We start from the raw sequence: 19,388 nt of genomic DNA, 5'->3' as shown, positions 1-19,388 counted from the left end.
GCAGCCACGCAGCCTCTACTCCGTGGACCTGCGGACCTGCCTCCAGCCCAGCGGATCTGAGTCCTGGGTGTGATGGAGACGCGAGCGATGTGCTCGCCCGAGAGTGGATCTGCTGCGGCCAGTTGGTGCCATCTGTCATCAAGGGTGAGGACAGCCACCCAGCCTGGCCAGCAACCCTCTGCACTCTCTCCTGCAGATGATTGTTACCCCTCAAACAAATCTTAGTGTGAGACACCAGGAAAGCCAGCTGAGATATTAAACAAGACAACCCAAACAGACTGCGATGATCAAAATCATGAGGAGTGACATACCACTGGGTACGGACACGTCCCCGAGCTGGCACAGCCGCCCCCCACTCACCTGCTCTGAGAAAATGCCATCCAGAGTCTTCACCTCCTGGGCTGCAGTGGAAGACTTGGGCTTGTGGTCCCCGTAGCCCTGGCAAAGCAAACAAGATGTTCGCAATCGGGGATCCATGTGGCTCAGTCCACAAGTGGGGAATCACGGCAACATTTCCTGGTCCCCACTAACCAGAAGCCAGTGATGATGCCCTCTGGCCCGTGACCAAGCCCGGCCACCCTTGCACACAAGGGCCAGGCGGAATCATCCAAGTTTATCCACAAAAGGTGCCGCCAGCAGGCGACTAGCGCTTAACCTAAGGAAGACCAAGGTGCCCAACTCTAGCCTGCGGGACTTCTGTGTGCACAAGTCCTTTCTGGTGAGTACGGCACTGGTGACAGATGACACCACGAGTGCAGGAAGAATGGCCAACTGCAGCCCTTTGGAACCAAACTGACCAAGAACACGGGCTGACCAAATGCCCTTGATGCCTCCACCATCCAGAGTGGAATAATCACCATCCAAAACAAAACAAAACAAAATAAAAGGGCTTAAGCGTGACAGGGAGACTATTAGCAATGGCACCAGAGAACCAGTTTCCCTCCCAGAGGTAGAAGGAACTGGACGAATTGGCACAGCTAAGGGGGAGTCTTGTGCAAAGGTGTGGAGCTGGGCGATTGAAAGGTTGAAGGCCCTGGCTCAGGTGAAACAGAGGGTCCCACAGGGCGGGAGAGGAGGACCCTCCCTCCCCAGCCCAGGCCTGCCCACATGTCCCTGGTTTCATCTCCTGCCAGGCCCCACCTCGGGCCTTCCCACACAGTAGATGTTCCCTCCAAGGTGCCAGGCCAACTTCTCACCCTTGAGAAGCTCCCCCAAAAGTCTCCCTTGCTCCCCTCTAGTTTCAAAATTTATATTTAGAAGGTCAAAGTCTATTTCTGATAGGCCCCAGAAAACATCCTTCCTCCTCTAAGAACTATCTGTAGAAACTGGGCCAGGTTCTGTCTCTTTCCTGTCAATGTTTCAAATCGGGCCACCAAAGCATCTGAGCCAGACTCCAAGGGTGTGCAGAGCCCCGAGAAAAAGGTGCATTCACCATCCATCCCAGCCACAGCTCAAGGGACCAAGGAACGCCCTTCCTTCCCCTCCTCTCCATCAACCACGTCACCTTGCAACCACAAGAGCACAGGAGAGGGAGACAGACTGTGCTTCTAACAAGAAATAAGGGACTAAAACTAAGACCACCAAGAGTTAAGCGGAGAATCAAACTGTGACTAGCGCAGGCAGATCAGGATGCACTCCACAGCCAAGCTAGTCTTCCTAACAAAAACTCAAAGACCTGCCTTGGCCGGGTGCGGTGGCTCATGCCTGTAATCCCAGCACTTTGGGAGGTCGAGGCGGGTGGATCACCTAAGGTCAGGAGTTCAAGACCAGCCTGGCCAACATGGTGAAACCCCATCTCTACCAAAAATACAAAAATTAGCTGGGCATGGTGGCAAACGCCTATAGTCCCACCTACTCAGGAGGCTGAAGCAGGAGAACTGAGAATCATTTGAACCTGGGAGACAGAGGGTGCAGTAAGCCAAGATCGCGCCACTGCACTCCAGCCTGGGTGACAGAGAAACTCCATCTCAAAAAAAAAAAAAAAAGACTCACCTAGCACCAGGACCTAAGAATGAAAGACATTTGTTTGCGGAAAGCCATGTGTGTGAAATTGAGGGCCATGAGTTCTAACCTCATCACTCAATTAACTGGTATTAACAACAGAAACACAGGTTTAAACTCAATTTGGAAAAATGAAGAATGTCCCCAAATCACCCACAACTGTGAGTTTCCCACTGACTTAGGCCTCCAGGGGAGAGGGAACAAACAGGCCCTTTTCCTACAATAACCCAACTGTAGTTTACAAAATGTGAGGGGAAACTGGATCTGAAAAGTCCCAATTTTCAGAGTTCACAAATGTGCAGAGATGACTCAGAATTATCTGACTAGCACAGAATTGTCCTTGAAAACTCATGGGACTCAATTGTGTTGCAAACCTTAATACAATAAGGGGGGAATCCCAAGTGTTTTTCTTCTGTGTGTTTTGGGAGACAGCTGGAGAGAACCCAAAGGCCGTGAGCCACCCTGACTGGTTCCACTTCCCCCCGACCCGCACAGGTGACAGCTTACCAGTTCCCCAAAGGTCGGTGATGGGCCCCAGCTGATGGTGCTCTCGTCGGCGGCCACAATGATGCTGCTCTTCCTGCAAACAGGCAGGCTGTCACTGCAGGGCCAGCAGCCCCACACCTGGACCCAACCCAGCTATGGCTCAAGGGCTGAGTGTGAGCTTTTCCCGTGGCGTACTCATTCCAAGAAGCAAACACAACAGGGCCAACATGTTTCTCCTCAACCCTAAGATTGTTCCGTGCAGGCCACTCAACGCTTCAATAAAACGACAAAGCCTTTAGACAGGCCTAGAGGCCAAAGGCAGGGGACCTTGCTGTGCATCCTGCCCTAGGTCCTAGGGCTCTCTCAGTGGGAGGTCACTTTGGGAAGAGGAGACCGAATCAGGATGGAGTGAAAGCCTGTTCCAGAGGGAGCAGCCTTCATGCATAGTGATTTGGGCAGGGCTAGAGGCTTCAACAGATTAAAGACACGCCGACAGAGGCCCCTCATACTGTTCCACCCACACCTGCCAGCTGATGAATCCAACTCCTCAGCAAGAAGTGCTAGCTAACTCAACAGGTGTCCTGAAATGAACTACAAACCACTGCTGCCAAGACAATGTCATCTTCCCAGTGTCAGAGCAACTCAAGTCCTACTACGTTTCCAACTACGTATAATTTTCAACCTGCAGCGTAGGAATACATCAAGCTCTGCTTGTGTATTTCTTTGAACAGAAACCTTCAAAATGACTTTCTTCCCACAAGACAGGGAACAGCCATCTGTTCTAGCAGCGAATGGGCCCTCTCCCCTCCTGTGCCCCCGGACTCTGGGATTCAGTGTGTCAGGTGGCCTGCTGAGGACAGCCCAACAGGCAGCAGAAACAGAGCCCCATCAGGGAGGGGCACCCCATGGGTGTGTCTGACACCCCCAAGAAAGGAAGAGACCTCATACCCACAGGAGATGCTGCCACCTACCCACAAGCCAGGCTCCGGATTCTCCAGCCGCAGAGGTCCTGCACTGCTTTTGGGTACATGGTAGATTCACGGGAGGTGTTGGTGGCCCCCCAGAAAAACAGACCACCTGAGGGAAGACAAAACATGTTCCCAGGGTGACCAGACACCGAGAGCTGAGTCTCATCTTCAGCATTATCAGGGTGAAAAGACGGGATGGCAAACAAGTGTTCTGTCTAAAAGATAACTGGAGCCGGGCATGGTGGCGTGCCCATGCAGTCCTAGCTACTCAGGACGCTAAGGTGGTAGGACTGCTTGAGCCCAGGAGTTCAATACCAGCCTGGACAGCACAATGAGCTCCTGTCTCAAAAATATAAAGAACACTGGGAGGTAAAGAGAATTGGGGTTCGTGGTCTAGGGACAGGACAATGGCTACACGGTTCCGCACCAGGGCACTGATAAGCCAGGGGGCAGAAATCACTAACCCACTTCGCTGACGGCAAAGGAGCAGGTGTAACCAGCATAGATCTGGGAAGCCCCACGCCCAGGGAAGTCAAACAGCTTCACCAGGCGGGGGACCATCTCATCCTTCTGCTCTGCGTGGCCCAGCCGGCCATAGCCACCGAAGCCCCAGGAGAAGACTCGCTTCTGGGAGTCCAGGACCAGCTGCAAGGAAAGAAAACACAGGGTTGGAACAAACAGACTTCCAACAGGCAACAAGAGGGGTCATCGTTTCTGTGCAGACAACCTGGTGCAAATGCTAAGGGCAAAGGAACAGCAACATTCAAGATCCCCTACCAGCTGGGTGCTGTGGTTCACATTTAATCCCAACACTTCGGGAGGCCAAGGCAGGTGGGTGGATCACTTGAGGTCAGGAGTTCGAGACCAGCCTGGCCAACATGGTGAAACCCTGTCTCCAAAAACCAAAGAAATATCCTCTGCCTGCCTCCAGCAGGAAGATCCTCTAACTCCCACCTCCAGCAGTGGGGGAGGAGGCAACAGGAGCAAGCGTAGCAAAATGGCATGCATTCAATAAGCCCGGTTTGCTATTTTCTCTGCCAGGGACTCCATTTTCCAATCCTTTTTTGTCCTTTTTTGTTATTAATTTATTTAAGTTACAAGTCTTAACCCTTTCCTTAGTCAGAAGCAACAGGGCTATGTCTCCTGATAGTATAGCAATCATTTGATTCCCATTACAACAGAGATTCGGCCAGGCACAATGGCTCATGCCTGTAATCCTAGCACATTGGGAGGCCGAGGCAGGTGGATCGCCTGAACTCAGGAATTCAAGACCAGCCTGGGCAACACGGTGAAACCCATCTCTACTAAAATACAAAAAATTAGCTGGGCACAGTGGTGTGCACCTGTAATCCCAGCTACTCAGGAGGCTGAGACAGGAGAATCTCTTGAACCTGGGAGGCGGAGGTTGCAGTGAGCCGAGATAGTGTCACTGCACTCCAGCCTGGGCGACAGAATGAGACTCCATCTCAAAAAAGAAAAACAACAACAACAAAAAAAAAAACAACAGATTCAATTGCAGAAAGAACAGAAAAGAAAAGGCCTACCTGTTCCTGGATTTTTTGGTTTTTTTACCCCCCCCCCCTCGAGAGGGTCTCGTGCTCTGTTACCCAGGCTGGAATGCAATGGCACGATCACGGCTCACCACAACCTCCACCTCCTGGGCTCAAGTGATTCTCCTACCTCAGCCTCCCAAGTAGCTAGGACTTGGGTGTGCCCAGCTGATTTTTGTGGTTTTTTTGTAGAGATGGGGGTCTCACCATGTAGCCCAGGCTGGTCTCAAATGATCTGCCCACCTTGGCCTCCCAAAGTCCTGAGATTACAAACATGAACCACTGCGCCTGGCCTGGATTTTTCTTTAGACTTCCCTTGCCCACAGGTACACAGAGGTAACCTGTACCTAGTCACTGATGCAATGAACTCAAAGACACTTCAAGTGTTTAAGATTTATCTTCTTCAGTCTTGTTTTCCCATCTTCTGACATGCCAATCCAGTTCTTTGATGTTTCATGTCTAAACCATGTGAATCTACAACTTACTAAAAAACTTGACCTATAAGGCCCTAAACAAGAGCCAACTTTATTTCCCCTGACTACATCAGACAAAACAAATCACAGTTTTTGGATTTGCACAAACTGAAATCTCCTACCCTAGTCCTAGCCCAATTCCCTGGGCATTCTTCATCGGCAAGAAGATTCCAAGGGAAGGAGGTGGTGAGCTGAGACCACTCAGTAGGGAGGACCAACTTGATCTCTGGAATCCTAGCCCAGGCTCTTTCAACAAAGCATAGAACAAAGAGACTCCTAGGCGTTCTCAGACAGAAGAACCACAGGAAGGCCATTAAAATTAAAAGATACACTAACAGCCGGGCACGGTGGCTCACACCTGTAATCCCAGCACTTTGGGAGGCCGAGGCAGGTGGATCACGAGGTCAGGAGTTTGAGACCAGCCTGGCCAACATGGTGAAACCCCATCTCTACTAAAAATACAAAATTAGCCAGGAATGGTGGCAGGTGCCTCTAATCCCAGCTACTCAGGAGGCTGAGGCAGGAGAATAGCCTGAAACAGAAGACAGAGGTTGCAGTGAGTCGAGATCCTACCACTGCATTCCAGCCTGGATGAAAAAGCGAAACTCCGTCTCAAAAAAAAAAAGATACACAAACAAAAGATTGCACTGCAGTTTATCTAAAGCGACCTTTAAAGAAACAACCTAGGCCGGGCGTGGTGGCTCACACCTGTAATCCCAGCACTTTGAGAGGCCGAGGTGGGCAGATCATCTGAGGTCAGGAGTTTGAGACCAGCCTGGCCAACATGGAGAAACCCTGTCTCTACTGAAAATACAAAACTAGCCGGGGCGTGGTGGCGCATGCCTGTAATCCCAGCTACTCGGGAGGCTGAGGCAGGAGAATTGCTTGAACCTGGGAGGTGGAAGCTGTGGTGAGCCGAGATCACGCCATTGCACTCCAGCCTGGGCAACAAGAGCGAAACTGTCTCAAAAAAAAAAAAAAAGGCGGCGGGGGGACAACCTACTGATTAAAAACGACTCACATCCCCAGTATGGGGCATCATCTACTGACCTGGAAAGATGTCTGTGATGTTATATTAGATAAAAGCCAAAAGCAGAAAGTGCTTACCTTAAGGTGCAGGTGAGGACAGCAAAACATCTACGTGTTTAAGATGTGTCTATTTAAATCACGGGAGAAGTTAACATAGGAGGCAGTGACAGGGAACCCTGCCCTGGGACCAAGGACCCTTTGGCCAAGGTGCAAAGCCCTCTTGAAGAAGCAAGCAGATGTCTACCTGGGATCAGTTCCTAGCCAAAGCCAAGCGTCAGGAAACTTGAGCATAAACACCCGCTCCATCCCGGTGCAACTCTCAGCAAGTGAGAAAAGCCGAGCCTCACCGTGTGATTAGCGCCACAGGCCACGTCTCGTACAACCACGTTTGGTACAGGCAGAATCTGTCCGTCTTTCGTCTTCTCAATGAAGATGGCCACTCGCCGGGGTACTAGTTCGCAGTCGTACTCTATCCGCTGTGCCCGGGCGATGAACTTCCCATCTGAGTTGTGTCCTGTAGAGACCACAGAGCCGGCCATCAGCAGCAGCACAAGCACAAGGGACGCGTCAGTGTGCTCACACGGAGTCTGTAGTGAGCCCCGGCAGCACCCCAATCTGGCCCTTCTGGGCCTTAGACCAGCACACGTTGGTCAACAAAGGCAGCGTTTCCAATCTGAGGCACAGCACAGTGAGTAGGTCAGTGAAATCAATTTTGTGAGCTAAGGCCAGTTATTTTTTAAAAACGAATAGAACAGAATGACAAAGAATACTCTACACATAATAATGGCACCATGTTACAACAATTCCAGGTAAGGTATTACATGTTCAGATTGGGTTGCAAAAGAAAACTTATTTCTTACAACGGGTTGCAGTCAAAAAAGTTTAAGCTGCTGATCAAGGAATGGTCTATCAAGTAAGATCTCTACCCCACTGGAGGGACCACAAGGAGCCCCTGAAAGGCCAAGAATAGACAGAAAAGCTCCACACACAATCCCAGGCCTGTTTTTATGAATTACCAGTAACCTAAACGTATGGTTACGGGTGGCTAAAGCCTGCAATTCCCACACTCCGAATGACCCAGGGACTGGTTCGCAAAGACCCAGCTCAGCACACCACACACCAGGAGCCCGGCTGCTCCAGTCCTGAGAACACGCCAGACACCCAAGCTCCTGCGGCCACCTGCAGCAGCAGGGCTGCTAAGTAGTTTGTAGTTTTAAACTGCTCCTATTCCCACACTGTGATCATCAGTTTGGTCGGGCATGGTGGTTCACGCCTGGAATCCCAGCACGTTGGGAGGCCGAGGTGGGTGGATCACCTGAAGTGAGGTGTTCGAGACCAGCCTGGCCAACACAGTGAAGTCCTGTCTCTACTTAAAAAAACAAAAACAAACAAAGATTAGCTGGGTGTGCTGGCGGGCGCCTATAGTCCAGCTACTCAGGAAGGCTGAGGCAGAAGAATCGCTTGAACCTGGGAGGTGGAGATTGCAGTGAGCAGAAATCGTGCCACTGCACTCCAGCCTGGGCGACAGAACAAGATTCTGTCTCCAAAAAAAACAAACAAAAAAATTTGTTGTTATCAGTTTGTAAACTAGCCCCTGGCTTGTGGCTAATCCCCCTCCATATGGCACGCTGGTGTGCACCTCAGCCCTTACTGGTATGTGTGTTTTTGAGCACTGTGCTATTTGAATACAGTCAGCCCTCCATGGCCACAGGTTCAACCAACTGTGGTCCAAAAATATCTGGGGGGGAGGAGGAAACAAGGAAAAAAAAAAGATAATACAAACAATACAAGTAAGACCATACAGTAGAACTACTTACATAACATTTACATCACATTAGGTACTGAAGTAATCTAGAGATGATTTTAAGTATATAGGTTACATGCAAATACTATGCCATTTTATATAAGGTACTTGAGCATCTTAAGCTCTTGGTATCTACAGTGGGTACTGGAAGCAATCCCCCAGGTTACCAAAGAGCAACTGCACCCTGGAATCACAACTACACTACGCACAATAAAACACAACTACACTACACACAATAAAACTCCTGGGCTTGTTTACAGGGCGCCTTATAACACTCATCTTATAAGCAGGTTCTATTTTTTTTTTTTTTGAGACGGAGTCTCGCTCTGTCGCCCAGGCTGGAGTGCGGTGGCATGATCTCTGCTCACTATCACTGTCTTATGACAGCAGTTCTCTACTGATGACATAATCCCTTCCAGTGGAACATCTGTCCATTTTAAAGTCTGAGGGTCTTGGCCGGGCGCGGTGGCTTACGCCTGTAATCCCAGCACTTTGGGAGGTTGAGGTGGGCGGATCACGAGGTCAAGAGATTGAGACCATCCTGGTCAACATGGTGAAACCCCGTCTCTACCAAAAATACAAAAATTAGTCAGGTGTGGTGGCGCACGCCTGTAGTCCCAGCTACTCAGGAGGCTAAGGCAGGAGAATCGCTTGAACCTGGGAGGCGGAGGGTGCAGTGACCCGAGATAGCGCCACTGCACTACAGCCTGGTGACAGAGCAAGACTCCGTATCAAAAAATAAATAAATAAAAGTCTGAGGGTCCCCACTAAGAAATTCCCCCACCTTCTAGGCTACGATGAATTTAAGGGCATCATAGCAGATAGAATGCACTTCCGGGTATGTCGCTACTTCTCTCACAAAAATGATATTTTTAAACACTTGCACTCTTCTGGACAAGGTTTCAGCAAGGCAGTCAACAAACGACTAGAGTCCTTTTATTTGCTATCGACACAGTGGATACTGAACAGACACAATTCCGAGAGTAGAGGAGGCACATTTGGCGACTGCTTTTTCCACCTCCTTTAAAGAGCTGCACACATCTGCTTTCTCCAGAAGTACAGGACAGAAGCTACTCCAGAAAACATCGAACAGAGGGCTTCCCTGTCCCTCTAGAGGGGTGACAGCTCTTTAAAATAAAGTTAAATGGCATGGCCGGGCGCGGTGGCTCATGCCTGTAATCCCAACACTTTGGGAGGCCGAGGCGGGTAGATCACTTGAGATCAAGAGTTTGAGGCCAGCCTGGTCAACATGGTGAAACCCCGTCTCTACTAAAAATACAAAAAAGTTAGCTGAGTGTGGCAGCGGGCGCCTGTAGTCCCAACTACTCGGGAGACTGAGGCAGGAGAATCGCTTGAACCAAGGAGGTGGAGGTTGCAGTGAACTGAGATCACACCACTGCACTCCAGCCCGGGTGACAGAGGGAGACTCCGTCTTTCTCACCTTGGCGTTGCCCGGCCCAGTTCAGTGCACTGCAAAAAAGGGGGCACAAGGCATGAGTGTGTGTGGATGAGACATGGCCATAGTCGGATTCAGGTTCTCATTCTAAAAGTGATCTACCTGGATTTGGACAACGAAACAAACACCTGCCTTAAAGCAAGTAATACGCTAAGAATAAGCGATTCTGTAGCTACAAATCAAGCCGATTTCCAAACTACCTGCAAGTTAAGTATAACTGAGCACCTGCCAATTTGTACAAAGTGCTTACATGGTGCCTGGCACACACAGTCACTGCTCCATGAAAGTCAGCCGTTTTTATCACCAACAGCATGTCATGCTTCCTGACGGAAAATCAACTTACCGGGGCGCAGAGGGGAGGCCAAGGCAGCAGGAGCGCGCACGTGGCAGGAAGCGGACCGCTGCTGGGCACCGCAGCAGGGCTGTGGCCATGGAAACCGCTCTCCAACTGTCTCCGGCTCCGCCCCGGCAACCAACGCGAAATGTGAAATGTGCGTAAGGGGCTGTTCTCTCTTATTCACTTCTGACTTGAAGTATATTTAGTTTCACAAAGTCACTGTTCCCCGAGGCTAAGGCCAGCGGGCTCGGCGCTATTTTTACCTTTTCCATCTGCCAGGCGCTGCGGCTGCAGGAGCGCGCGCGGCCAGCAGAGGGCGCCTGCGCCACACCTCGCGGAGGCCTCCCCAGAGGGGCTGGAGGCGGAGGCGCAACGGGGAACCGCACTTTGGGGTAGGACGGGAAGGAGACGTCAGGTCAGAAGACACTCCCCCACTGAGAACTGATGCCTGAATTCTCCTTTTCTACCAGTGAGATGGAAGAAACAAGTTTCTGGACAACTAGTTCTGGCTAGGGATGACGCACGGGGAGGGGGTCCACCGGGGCTCCTCACGTGGCAACCTGAAATAATCGCCCAGGCCAGGGTTTCCAGAACAACGTTCATCTTGCATAATTTTCTCATTTTCAATAAAGGCATTATCTTTAAATGTGAAATTGAATGAAAGTGGTCTAGTTTTTTTTTTTTTAACTTTGAAATCCCTTTATAGAAATGAATTCCCAAATCAGAAAAAAAAGAAATCTTTTGTCGGACTCCAGTCCCAACTTTTCCATTGAGGCAGTGTTGCAATGCTCCATAATCCTGTGAATGAGGACGCGCTGTTCCGCTGAACGTGAGATCCACTTAACGGACAAAGACTATTATCTGAGATCAATTACCCACATTTCTAACACGTGTGTGCAGCCCCACACTGATCTCTGGTTCTGAATATATACAGTTAGATTACAGAGCTTTTAAAAAATGTACTTCCATACCCAGCTGACCATATTCAGGGCACCCAAAGGAATAGAGGTTTCCTTTGCAGTCCATTATCATACTGAATTCAGCCCCACAGGCCATTTTGGTAATTGGCTGGCCGTTGTACATTATCTGAAAAGAAAAGAAAGGAGATTTTCATTTTTTTTTAAAGACTGATAAAAAGCCTCTACCTCTCTGCATGTTGGTGGGAAACAATTACTAGGTTACAAACAGAAGTTTAATCAACTCAGTAATTCTGAAGGCAAAAGCTGAAGGCATTTCTAGAACACAAAGCTTAGAAGATATGTAAAGAAGCACCCCCAGACCCCCACCCTCCCAGCACAGAGCAAGTTCAAAGCCTAGCCACTGTCTCTTTAAGATCAATAAAACCAAGTCCCTCCCTTCCTTCATCACCTAAACCACTAATTAGGCACTTAGCATTCTTCTGCCTTTAGTAGTAGTTTGTTTTTAAGGTATAAATCTCACCCCTCCAACTCAAGTTTATTATTAGAAAAAAAAGACTGCCTATCTCCTGGGCACGGTGGCTCACACCCAGCACTTTGGGAGGCCGAGGCAGGCAGATCACGAAGTCAAGAGATGGAGACCATCCTGGCCAACATGGTGAAACCCTGTCTCTACTAAAAATACAAAAATTAGCCGGGCATGGTGGAGCATGCCTGTAGTCCCAGCTACTCGGGAGGCCGAGGCAGGAGAATCGCTTGAATCCAGGAGGCGGAGGTTGCAGTGAGCTGAGATCGTACCACTGCACTCTAGCCTGGCAACAGAGCGAGACTCCGTCTCCCCTCCAAAAAAAAAAGACTGCCTATCTCGTATTTGTGTTCTAAGCATCTGGCTGGTGACTTGTTATACGAGGTCAAAACAAAGTATTTTGGGGAAGTACAATTACATCCATATAACACCACTCACTTTCTTTGGAACGGAACAGGCTTACGACAAGGCATTTCTAACAGATTTCTCCACTTGGAAACAAAATATTTTCAGGATGGTTTTCAACCTGACCACAAACTAAGCCTGTTTTAAAAACTATAGCAAGGCTGTGCGCAGTGGCTCACACCTGTAATCCCAGTACTTTGGGAGGCCGAGGTGGGTGGATCACCTGAGGTCAGGAGTTCCAGACCAGCCTGACCAACATGGAGAAACCCCATCTCTACTAAAAATACAAAATTAGCCAGGTGTGGTGGCGCATGCCTGTAATCCCAGCTACTCCGGAGGCTGAGGCAGGAGAATCACTTGAACCTGGGAGGCGAAGGTTGCAGTGAGCCGAGATTGCGCCATTGCACTCCAGCCTGGGCAACAAGAATGAAACTCCGTTCTCAAAAAACAAACAACAAACAAACAAAAAAACCCTACAGCATGTAACTAAACATCCAGACCCTGTTTTTACAAGGGGTAAATTAACTCAAACGGAGACCCCACCTTAGAAAATCAAACACAAAAGTAAAGAGAAACAAAAAGCCGTGGAGCCGGAGCTGAGGAGGGGTCACCTGCGCGGGGCTGGGGACAGCGTCTGTCTGGTTGCCAAGGCCCAGCTGCCCCATCTTGTTTTCCCCAAACGCAAACACGGAGCCCGTTTCTGGAAGGAAAGAAAAATATCACGAAAGGGAAGATAATGGTGAGTGTTTTGAACTAGATTTAGAATCAAAGGCAGCAAAATAATAAAAACAGCTCATTTGCCACGCAGAAGGCAACTGAGACTGCCCAAAAGCTGGCAGTGAAGACGCTTCACATCAGAAACTGGGTGTGCAGAGAAACACAGGGCAGCGTCTCCTACTCCCACATGGGCCTCCTATGGCCACTGGGGAGGCTCCCAATGCCCTCAAGAAGCCACTCCATACCCAGGTTCTCAGGGCCTCTTTCTGATCCTGACCCAGAGTCACAAGGGGAACTCCACCACCCCACGCCCCATCCCCAAGGCAGACTATCTGGCCTCTTGCCAAACTGAGAAGAGACGCCAGCAGCCACCTCCTTACCCGTCAAGGCCAAGGTGTGGTTCCGCCCACATGCTGCAGACACAATCACTTCGTGGCTGAGACCCTCGATGAGTCTAGGGGCTTCTACTCTCTTGGTGTCACCATGTCCCAGCTGCCCCTTCTCATTTCGACCTGCAGATCACATGAGAGAAAGTAGAAAAGAGAGAGGGTGGTCCAGGCAGTACCACCAGGAGAAGGCGAGTATGAACACACTCTCAAATGACGCCCATCTGTGTCTCTGGAAGGTACCCTCCAAATTCCCAAGAACAGCCAAGATCCAGAGCAAAGAATGCCCCGGCCCTCTGCCCACTGGAATGGCACCTGCTGCAGCTCCCCCGACCTCCTTCCCTGGGGCAGCAGCGGGACCACCCGTGCACACCTCCCACATCTCTGCTACAAAGGGAAACGAGAGAGGCTCAGTGTGGTAGGGACACCATGCACAGGCGGGCATGCTTGCAGAAACACGCCGTTCCGACTTGGAGTCCCTGCAAGACAACCACCCCGTCTCTACCCTCTGAGATGTATTTTAAGACAGCACTCCATTTTGACACCTGGCTCACCAGAGTTTAATCACTTTGGTGCTCTAGGCATCCACTGAGGACCACTGGTGTCTGCCCAATATTTCTCTTCCTTTTTCTACCCTGTAAATGGTGCTCACATAACGGTGCCAATCCCACCCCTAGGGATCGCCCCTCAAGGACTCTCAGCGACAGGAACCCTGGTGACAAAGCACAGATCTGCCCTGAACACAACACGCCCAGCCCCACCTCCAGGACTGCTGCAGGTGCGACCAAGGCCCTGTATCTGTGAATTCCAGCGGAAGGCAGGCCTGAGGGCCAACCCCTGCCCCCAAGTCCTCTGCAGAACCAAATTCAACTCCAAACAGACATGGAAGTTGGGTGGGCCAAAAGGAGGGCTGGGAGCCCCTACACTTCATCTAGGTTTCAACACAAACTACCAAGTTCCAAAACAAAAATTCAACCGGCCACTCTCGGATCCCTCCCGATAAAGAGAAAAACCACACATGTGACCTGACATGTGAGGAAACTGACGGAGATCTTACAGGGGTGAGAAGTCAGAGCGATTCTAGGGGGTTTTGCAACCTTCTCCAGCAATGAACTTTTCACCCTTAGGTCGTGATACAGGCAGACAGCAGAGCCATTAAGAAGAGTTCCAGCTGTCCTGGAGAAGGCTTGCAGCCTCAGACTACAGAAGGAATTGCGACGAAGGGAAACCAGCCTCTGACTCGCTCTAATTAAAGAATGGCGGGCTGAAGGGCCAGCACTGGCACTGGAGCAGGAGAGGCAGATACACCAGCTTCCAATGGGAGCTGCCCAAGTTCACGTGAAAGGCACGTGAATACAGAGCCAACAAGCGCAAGTCTCAGTGGACTGACACGTGTCAGGACAGGGTGAGCGGGCTACAGATGGAGACCCCACATGAGCAACGCGTCAGCCACCCTCCCGTGGTACTCTACACTCACACCAGACGACGCCCCTCTGCCTTCTAGAGTGGCGAGCAGTGGGCCTGTGACACCTCCAACCCTGTCCTCACCAACTGCACTGTCCGCTCAGGGATCACACGTCTTGATGGCGGGACATACATTGTCCCTGCCCATAGGGTCAGAAGTGAGGGCGCTTTCAGAGACACCACGCAAGTGAAGCTCAGCGAGAGATCAGAACTAAGGTATTTTAAGTTTGGAACACTGACATAAAAGGCTGTGTTCAGTGTTGGAACACAAAGTAGGAGGGGTGCTCTGGGGGAAGGGACACACATCTATGCCAACCGGGAGAAAACAAAAACTGTGGCAATGTCAGCATGTCATCAAGAGACTATAAAGTATAAATTTGGGCCAGACACACTTTAGCTTTTTTCAACAGAATTACAAAATTAGCCATGTGCAGGGAAGACAACAGATGTTAATATATTTGGACTTTGGTACAGCAGCTCATGAAATCACAAAAAACGGTTCAAACAGCCCAAAATAAAAATGCAGTCATATGGACTAAAAGCTAGCCAAAGGACCAGCGACAAAGGGTGGGGACAAACGCCAATATGCCCCGCTGGAGGCAGAGGCCAGGAGCCACCAAAAGGGCTGGGGATAAAATGAGCCTTAGCCCATACCCTATGATCGGAATGATCTGGAAGAGGACACAGGCAGGAATGGGCCGGCCGGCTGCAGAGGACAGTGCCGTGGACAGAGGCTAATAGAAGAACTGGAACCCATCCCGAGTGCCCAGGTGAGGAAAAACAGAAGGGAAAGCCGAACAACTCCAAAAAAGCAAACTGAAGTATCTGAGGAAATATCCTAAGCAGCAGACAACACGGACAGTGAGCTGCCAAGCCTGCAGACCAGACTCGCGCAGACCTCAGACACGAGGGCCACGGCGGCAGGGACGCAGCATCCTATGACATGAGGCGGGAGGTAGAAGAGCCAGTGGCATTTCAAGTGGCAGGAACAGAGGTCTCATGTCATATCGTGCCTCAAAGAGGAAGGAAACTGCTGAAGGACAGCCTGCCTAACACATTCACACACCTCAGTATCAGAAAAGATCAAGCTTCGGGCAGAAGATTCAGGAAAATGTTGCTTAAACACAAGGAATCAAAGAAGTAGGGGCTGCGTATGGGCAAAAAATGTCAGGGGGGGAAGGGGATCTGCATGTAGCGTGTAGACAAGAGACGAGCTGGGAATTAGGAAAAAAGACACGGGCTGTGAACGAACGAGCCCAGCCTTATAAGACGCAAGTCTCTTTTCCAGGCAAACAGAAGAAAGTGATGTGTGGGGACAACTGGTGACAGTGGTCCCCAGTGCCCAATACCCGCACGGTACTCACCCCAGCTCCACAGCTTCCCTTCCGTGGTGATGAGGAGGCTGTGTGCAGCACAGGAGCCTGAGACCACTGTCCGCACCCGGACCCCCGCCAGGCACCCATATCTGTGGGGCCCCCACAAATTCTGACCGAGATTGCGGTAAGCAGCTGCAGAGAGAATGAGAATGCAGATCAGACACCTGGGGTGGTGGGGTGACCTCTAAAATGTCACTGGCCACCAAGCAGCCACTTCCCGAGGGTACCAGGGACAGGTGTTCCTCGGGTGCCACCCTGCCGTGGCTGTTGGGAGGCTGCACAAGGATCGGGTTTGCACTTCGAATCTCTGCGATGCCTCTGAAGGCCCAAAAATCAAAATACCCAGGAGCTGGCACAGGCCTGGCGTCACCTGCCACCTTTACACCCATTCGGCCCCAGCCCCCTCTCTGGGTCCCACCTCTCACGGGGCTCTACCCCACGTGCTCTGCCATTGAGCATGCCCACCCGCAAATGCCTGGGACCTGGTGCGAGGCCTGTCCAGGAGGCAGGAGTGCTGGCTTTCCACAGCCAGCTGAGGAAGAGGCTGACCCAGGAAACCCCGCTCACCCCGACAGTAACCTACCCCTCCTCCTCACTCCCTGCCGCCCGCCCCTCCTTTCCCAGGCTCTCCTGCCCTCCATCTCCGGCCTCCGCCCTGGGCCAGAAGGCTCTTTCTGAGGGGTGACCCAAGTGTCCTGTCTTCCAGTGTTCCCAGCAGGTCCATCAGGCCCCTCGAGGAGGGGCACTGCTCACACAGCATCCCCCCCTACCTCCCGCTCCTTTCCCACCCGTCCAGTGTGACAGCCACTTCATGACTCCCCTGACCCCCACCCATATATTCGCTTCCCCTGGAATGTCCTTCCCACCTCCTACTTCTTCCTCAAAGCTCAAGTCAAGCACCAGTTCCCCTCCTTGGGGAAGCCCTCCAGGGCAACATTCACTGAGAAATCTCCCAGGGCTCCCCTGCCCCAGCTCCGCTCAGCCCACCACAGCTCTCTTCCTGAGCCCCCCAGCCCTCCCACTCCATGAGAAGCCACCCAGGGCCAAAGCTGTAGACTCCCTCCAGCCTAGACCCTCACAAATGCCTGGCACGCAGTAAGCGCTCAATGGGAAAGAAAACAACAGCACCTTCCTCACAAACCCCCCTTCACACCCTATTAGAGGATGGGGCAGGGCCAATTTCTTACTTTTCTTTTTTTTTTGAGACAGTTTCGCTCTGTTGCCCAGGCTGGAGTGAAGTGGCGCAATCTGGTTCACTGCAACCTCTGCCTCCCAGGTTCAATCAATTCTCCTGCCTCAGCCTCCCGAGTAACTGGGATTACAGGCGTGTGCCATCACACCCAGCTAATTTTTATATATTTAGTAGAGAGGGTTTCACCATGTTGGCCAGGCTGGTCTTTAACTCCTGAGCTCAAGTGATCCACTCGACTCAGCCTTCCAAAGTGCTGGGATTACAGGCGTGAGCCACCATGCCCAGCAATCTTAATTTTTGAAACTGAGACGCTCAAGAATATTTCCAGGACTCTGGTGATTATCCTGAAATGCTAGCCACTGCCAAATCGAGTGTGTAAGACTGATCCAATGTAGGAACTGATAAAAAGGCTACAATGTCTCTATCAAGCGCCTGGCTCCCTGGAAAGTATCTGTGAAGTACGTTCGAGCCCCATTCTCCGCCCTCAGCAGAGGGCACCACATGCTTCCTCATTCAGGTGCGGGGGCAAGTGGGCAAGACTCCTGGCCGCAGGGGGCAGGGGCCAGCCGATCCCGCATGGCACCTGCAGCAGCACACCTGCAGACACCTCCCCTGAAAGGAGGAAGAGGAACATCAACAATTTCCTGGGGAAAGAGCAAACCAAAAATAAAAGCCTCATGGTCTATATTAAAACTTCAGAAAAACTCAAGGAGGTGGCACCTAAATTAAGATTCAGGAACTGTATTAAACAAAACTCGGAAGGGAAAAAGAGAAACCCAAGGTCTCTTTGTCATGAAGACAAAATGATGGCATGATTGACGAGTATCGTCATGACCCTGTGCTGCAACACAGGAGGCCACGGGACGCCAGGCAAGGGTGCGGTGCCACACTTGAACTTGCTTGGCCAAGGGGAGCCTCAGGTGGTCAGATGCTCCTGGACTTACCAAAGCATCTTTCCCTGCAGTGCCCAGGATGCCACTGGCTCCTGAGGAGCAGGGTTGGGTTTCTTCCAGCCTCCCAAGGAAGGGCTGGAGGGACCGGGCAGGGGTCGGGGAGCGGGGGCAAGTCAAATTAAACACCCTGCAGCAGTCCCAGGCTCTGCGGTCAGACTGAGAAGTCAATTCCCATGGCCTCCGGATCCCTGGGGTCTGGTCCCAATCACAGAGCTACTGTGTGGATTGCTGTGGTGCTATCTTGCAAAAAACAAGACATCCAGGCTGCTGGTTTTCACCAGATCTACAGCAACATACATGCGCGGGAGGCAACAGAATTAACTAGAGGGTGGGACTCCAACCCTGGCCCTGCCACTCGCTTCCTTTGGTATTTACTGCCCTTCCTTTGGTATTTACTGGACTTCTGTATCTTCAATGTCAACTGCGCTGCTCAGCTGAAGAACGGCTTTGAGAAATGATGCAACACAGGCACAGGACTGGCAACAAGGCGCCATCAGCACCTGGGCTTACGTTACTGTAGACTAGGAGGTGCTTCCCTGGGACACCAGCCACTGTGTGGACGTGGCCCGCCCCCCCTGGCTTGGGCCTGAAGGCTGGGCATTTTCCAAACAAGGCGCTGCTGCTGCCTGCAACTTAAACCCATTTCTAACTCAGCTGGCCCCCAGGTGCTGCTAACACATAAGCTGTTTTCACGGAACAAGGTGATTTCCAACGCCCCTGTTTTAAGGTGCCAAGACGCACCAGCGTGCAAATATTTGTTCATGGGGCAAAGCAATGCTGGAAAGCACTTTGGGAGTCTTTCCAGATGAAATCAAGAAGCCATAAAAGTTGGCTACGTGCCAGCCTTCCTTCTCCTGGATGGGCCGTTTCCCTTAAGGTAAGACACCAGTTTTCCAAAGGTAACTGGGGACAAAACATTACTTCTTAAGGACCTCTCTGCTTTCCCCCGCTCCAGACTGTTCTGTCAAACCAGTTCCTGCAACAATTTGGCAGCTTGCAAAGAAACGTGGACTCTTCTGTAATGTCTGACATTTTGACACCTGACATTTGACAAATTATCTAGGACATTCTGACACCATCTCACAGAGCTGGTCTCTTCATTTTAATGAAAACAAGTGACGTGAGAGGGAAGATGGAAAAGGTGGCAATGTTCATTTGAGGATACTACTTGTATTTTCCTGATTAATCTTAACGGAATTAGTGAGTCACTTCAAAATTGTGCCTTTAAAAGACTAAGATTAGGGTTCAAATCCAGCTCATCACTACAGTGGCTGCGTGGCCTCAGGCAAGTCACTTGGCCTCTCTGAAAATGCATTTGTAAATGAAGGGCATACCTACCAGGCAGGTG

The 19,388-nt window shown here is 51.0% G+C and overlaps 1 protein-coding gene across 3 annotated transcripts in view; it reads right to left on the bottom strand.

The window, feature by feature from the left end:
- RCC2 (regulator of chromosome condensation 2) overlaps positions 1-19,388 on the bottom strand; it is a 33,000-nt gene that overhangs the window by 2,869 nt on the left and 10,743 nt on the right. For all 3 annotated transcript variants that reach the window (XM_054435948.2, XM_054435965.2, XM_063658992.1), the window contains exons 4-12: positions 15,884-16,027; positions 13,050-13,181; positions 12,564-12,652; positions 11,076-11,190; positions 6,855-7,021; positions 3,920-4,100; positions 3,459-3,564; positions 2,509-2,581; positions 361-438 (exon numbers count right to left, since the gene is read on the bottom strand). In XM_054435948.2, coding sequence (XP_054291923.1) covers positions 361-438; positions 2,509-2,581; positions 3,459-3,564; positions 3,920-4,100; positions 6,855-7,021; positions 11,076-11,190; positions 12,564-12,652; positions 13,050-13,181; positions 15,884-16,027 — 1,085 coding nt within the window. The remainder of the gene's footprint in view (positions 1-360; positions 439-2,508; positions 2,582-3,458; positions 3,565-3,919; positions 4,101-6,854; positions 7,022-11,075; positions 11,191-12,563; positions 12,653-13,049; positions 13,182-15,883; positions 16,028-19,388) is intronic.

The sequence above is a fragment of the Pongo pygmaeus genome, chromosome 1 (genome assembly GCF_028885625.2).
Source record: "Pongo pygmaeus isolate AG05252 chromosome 1, NHGRI_mPonPyg2-v2.0_pri, whole genome shotgun sequence".
In the NCBI taxonomy this organism is placed as follows: domain Eukaryota; kingdom Metazoa; phylum Chordata; class Mammalia; order Primates; family Hominidae; genus Pongo; species Pongo pygmaeus.
This window is presented reverse-complemented; position numbering and strand designations above follow the sequence as displayed.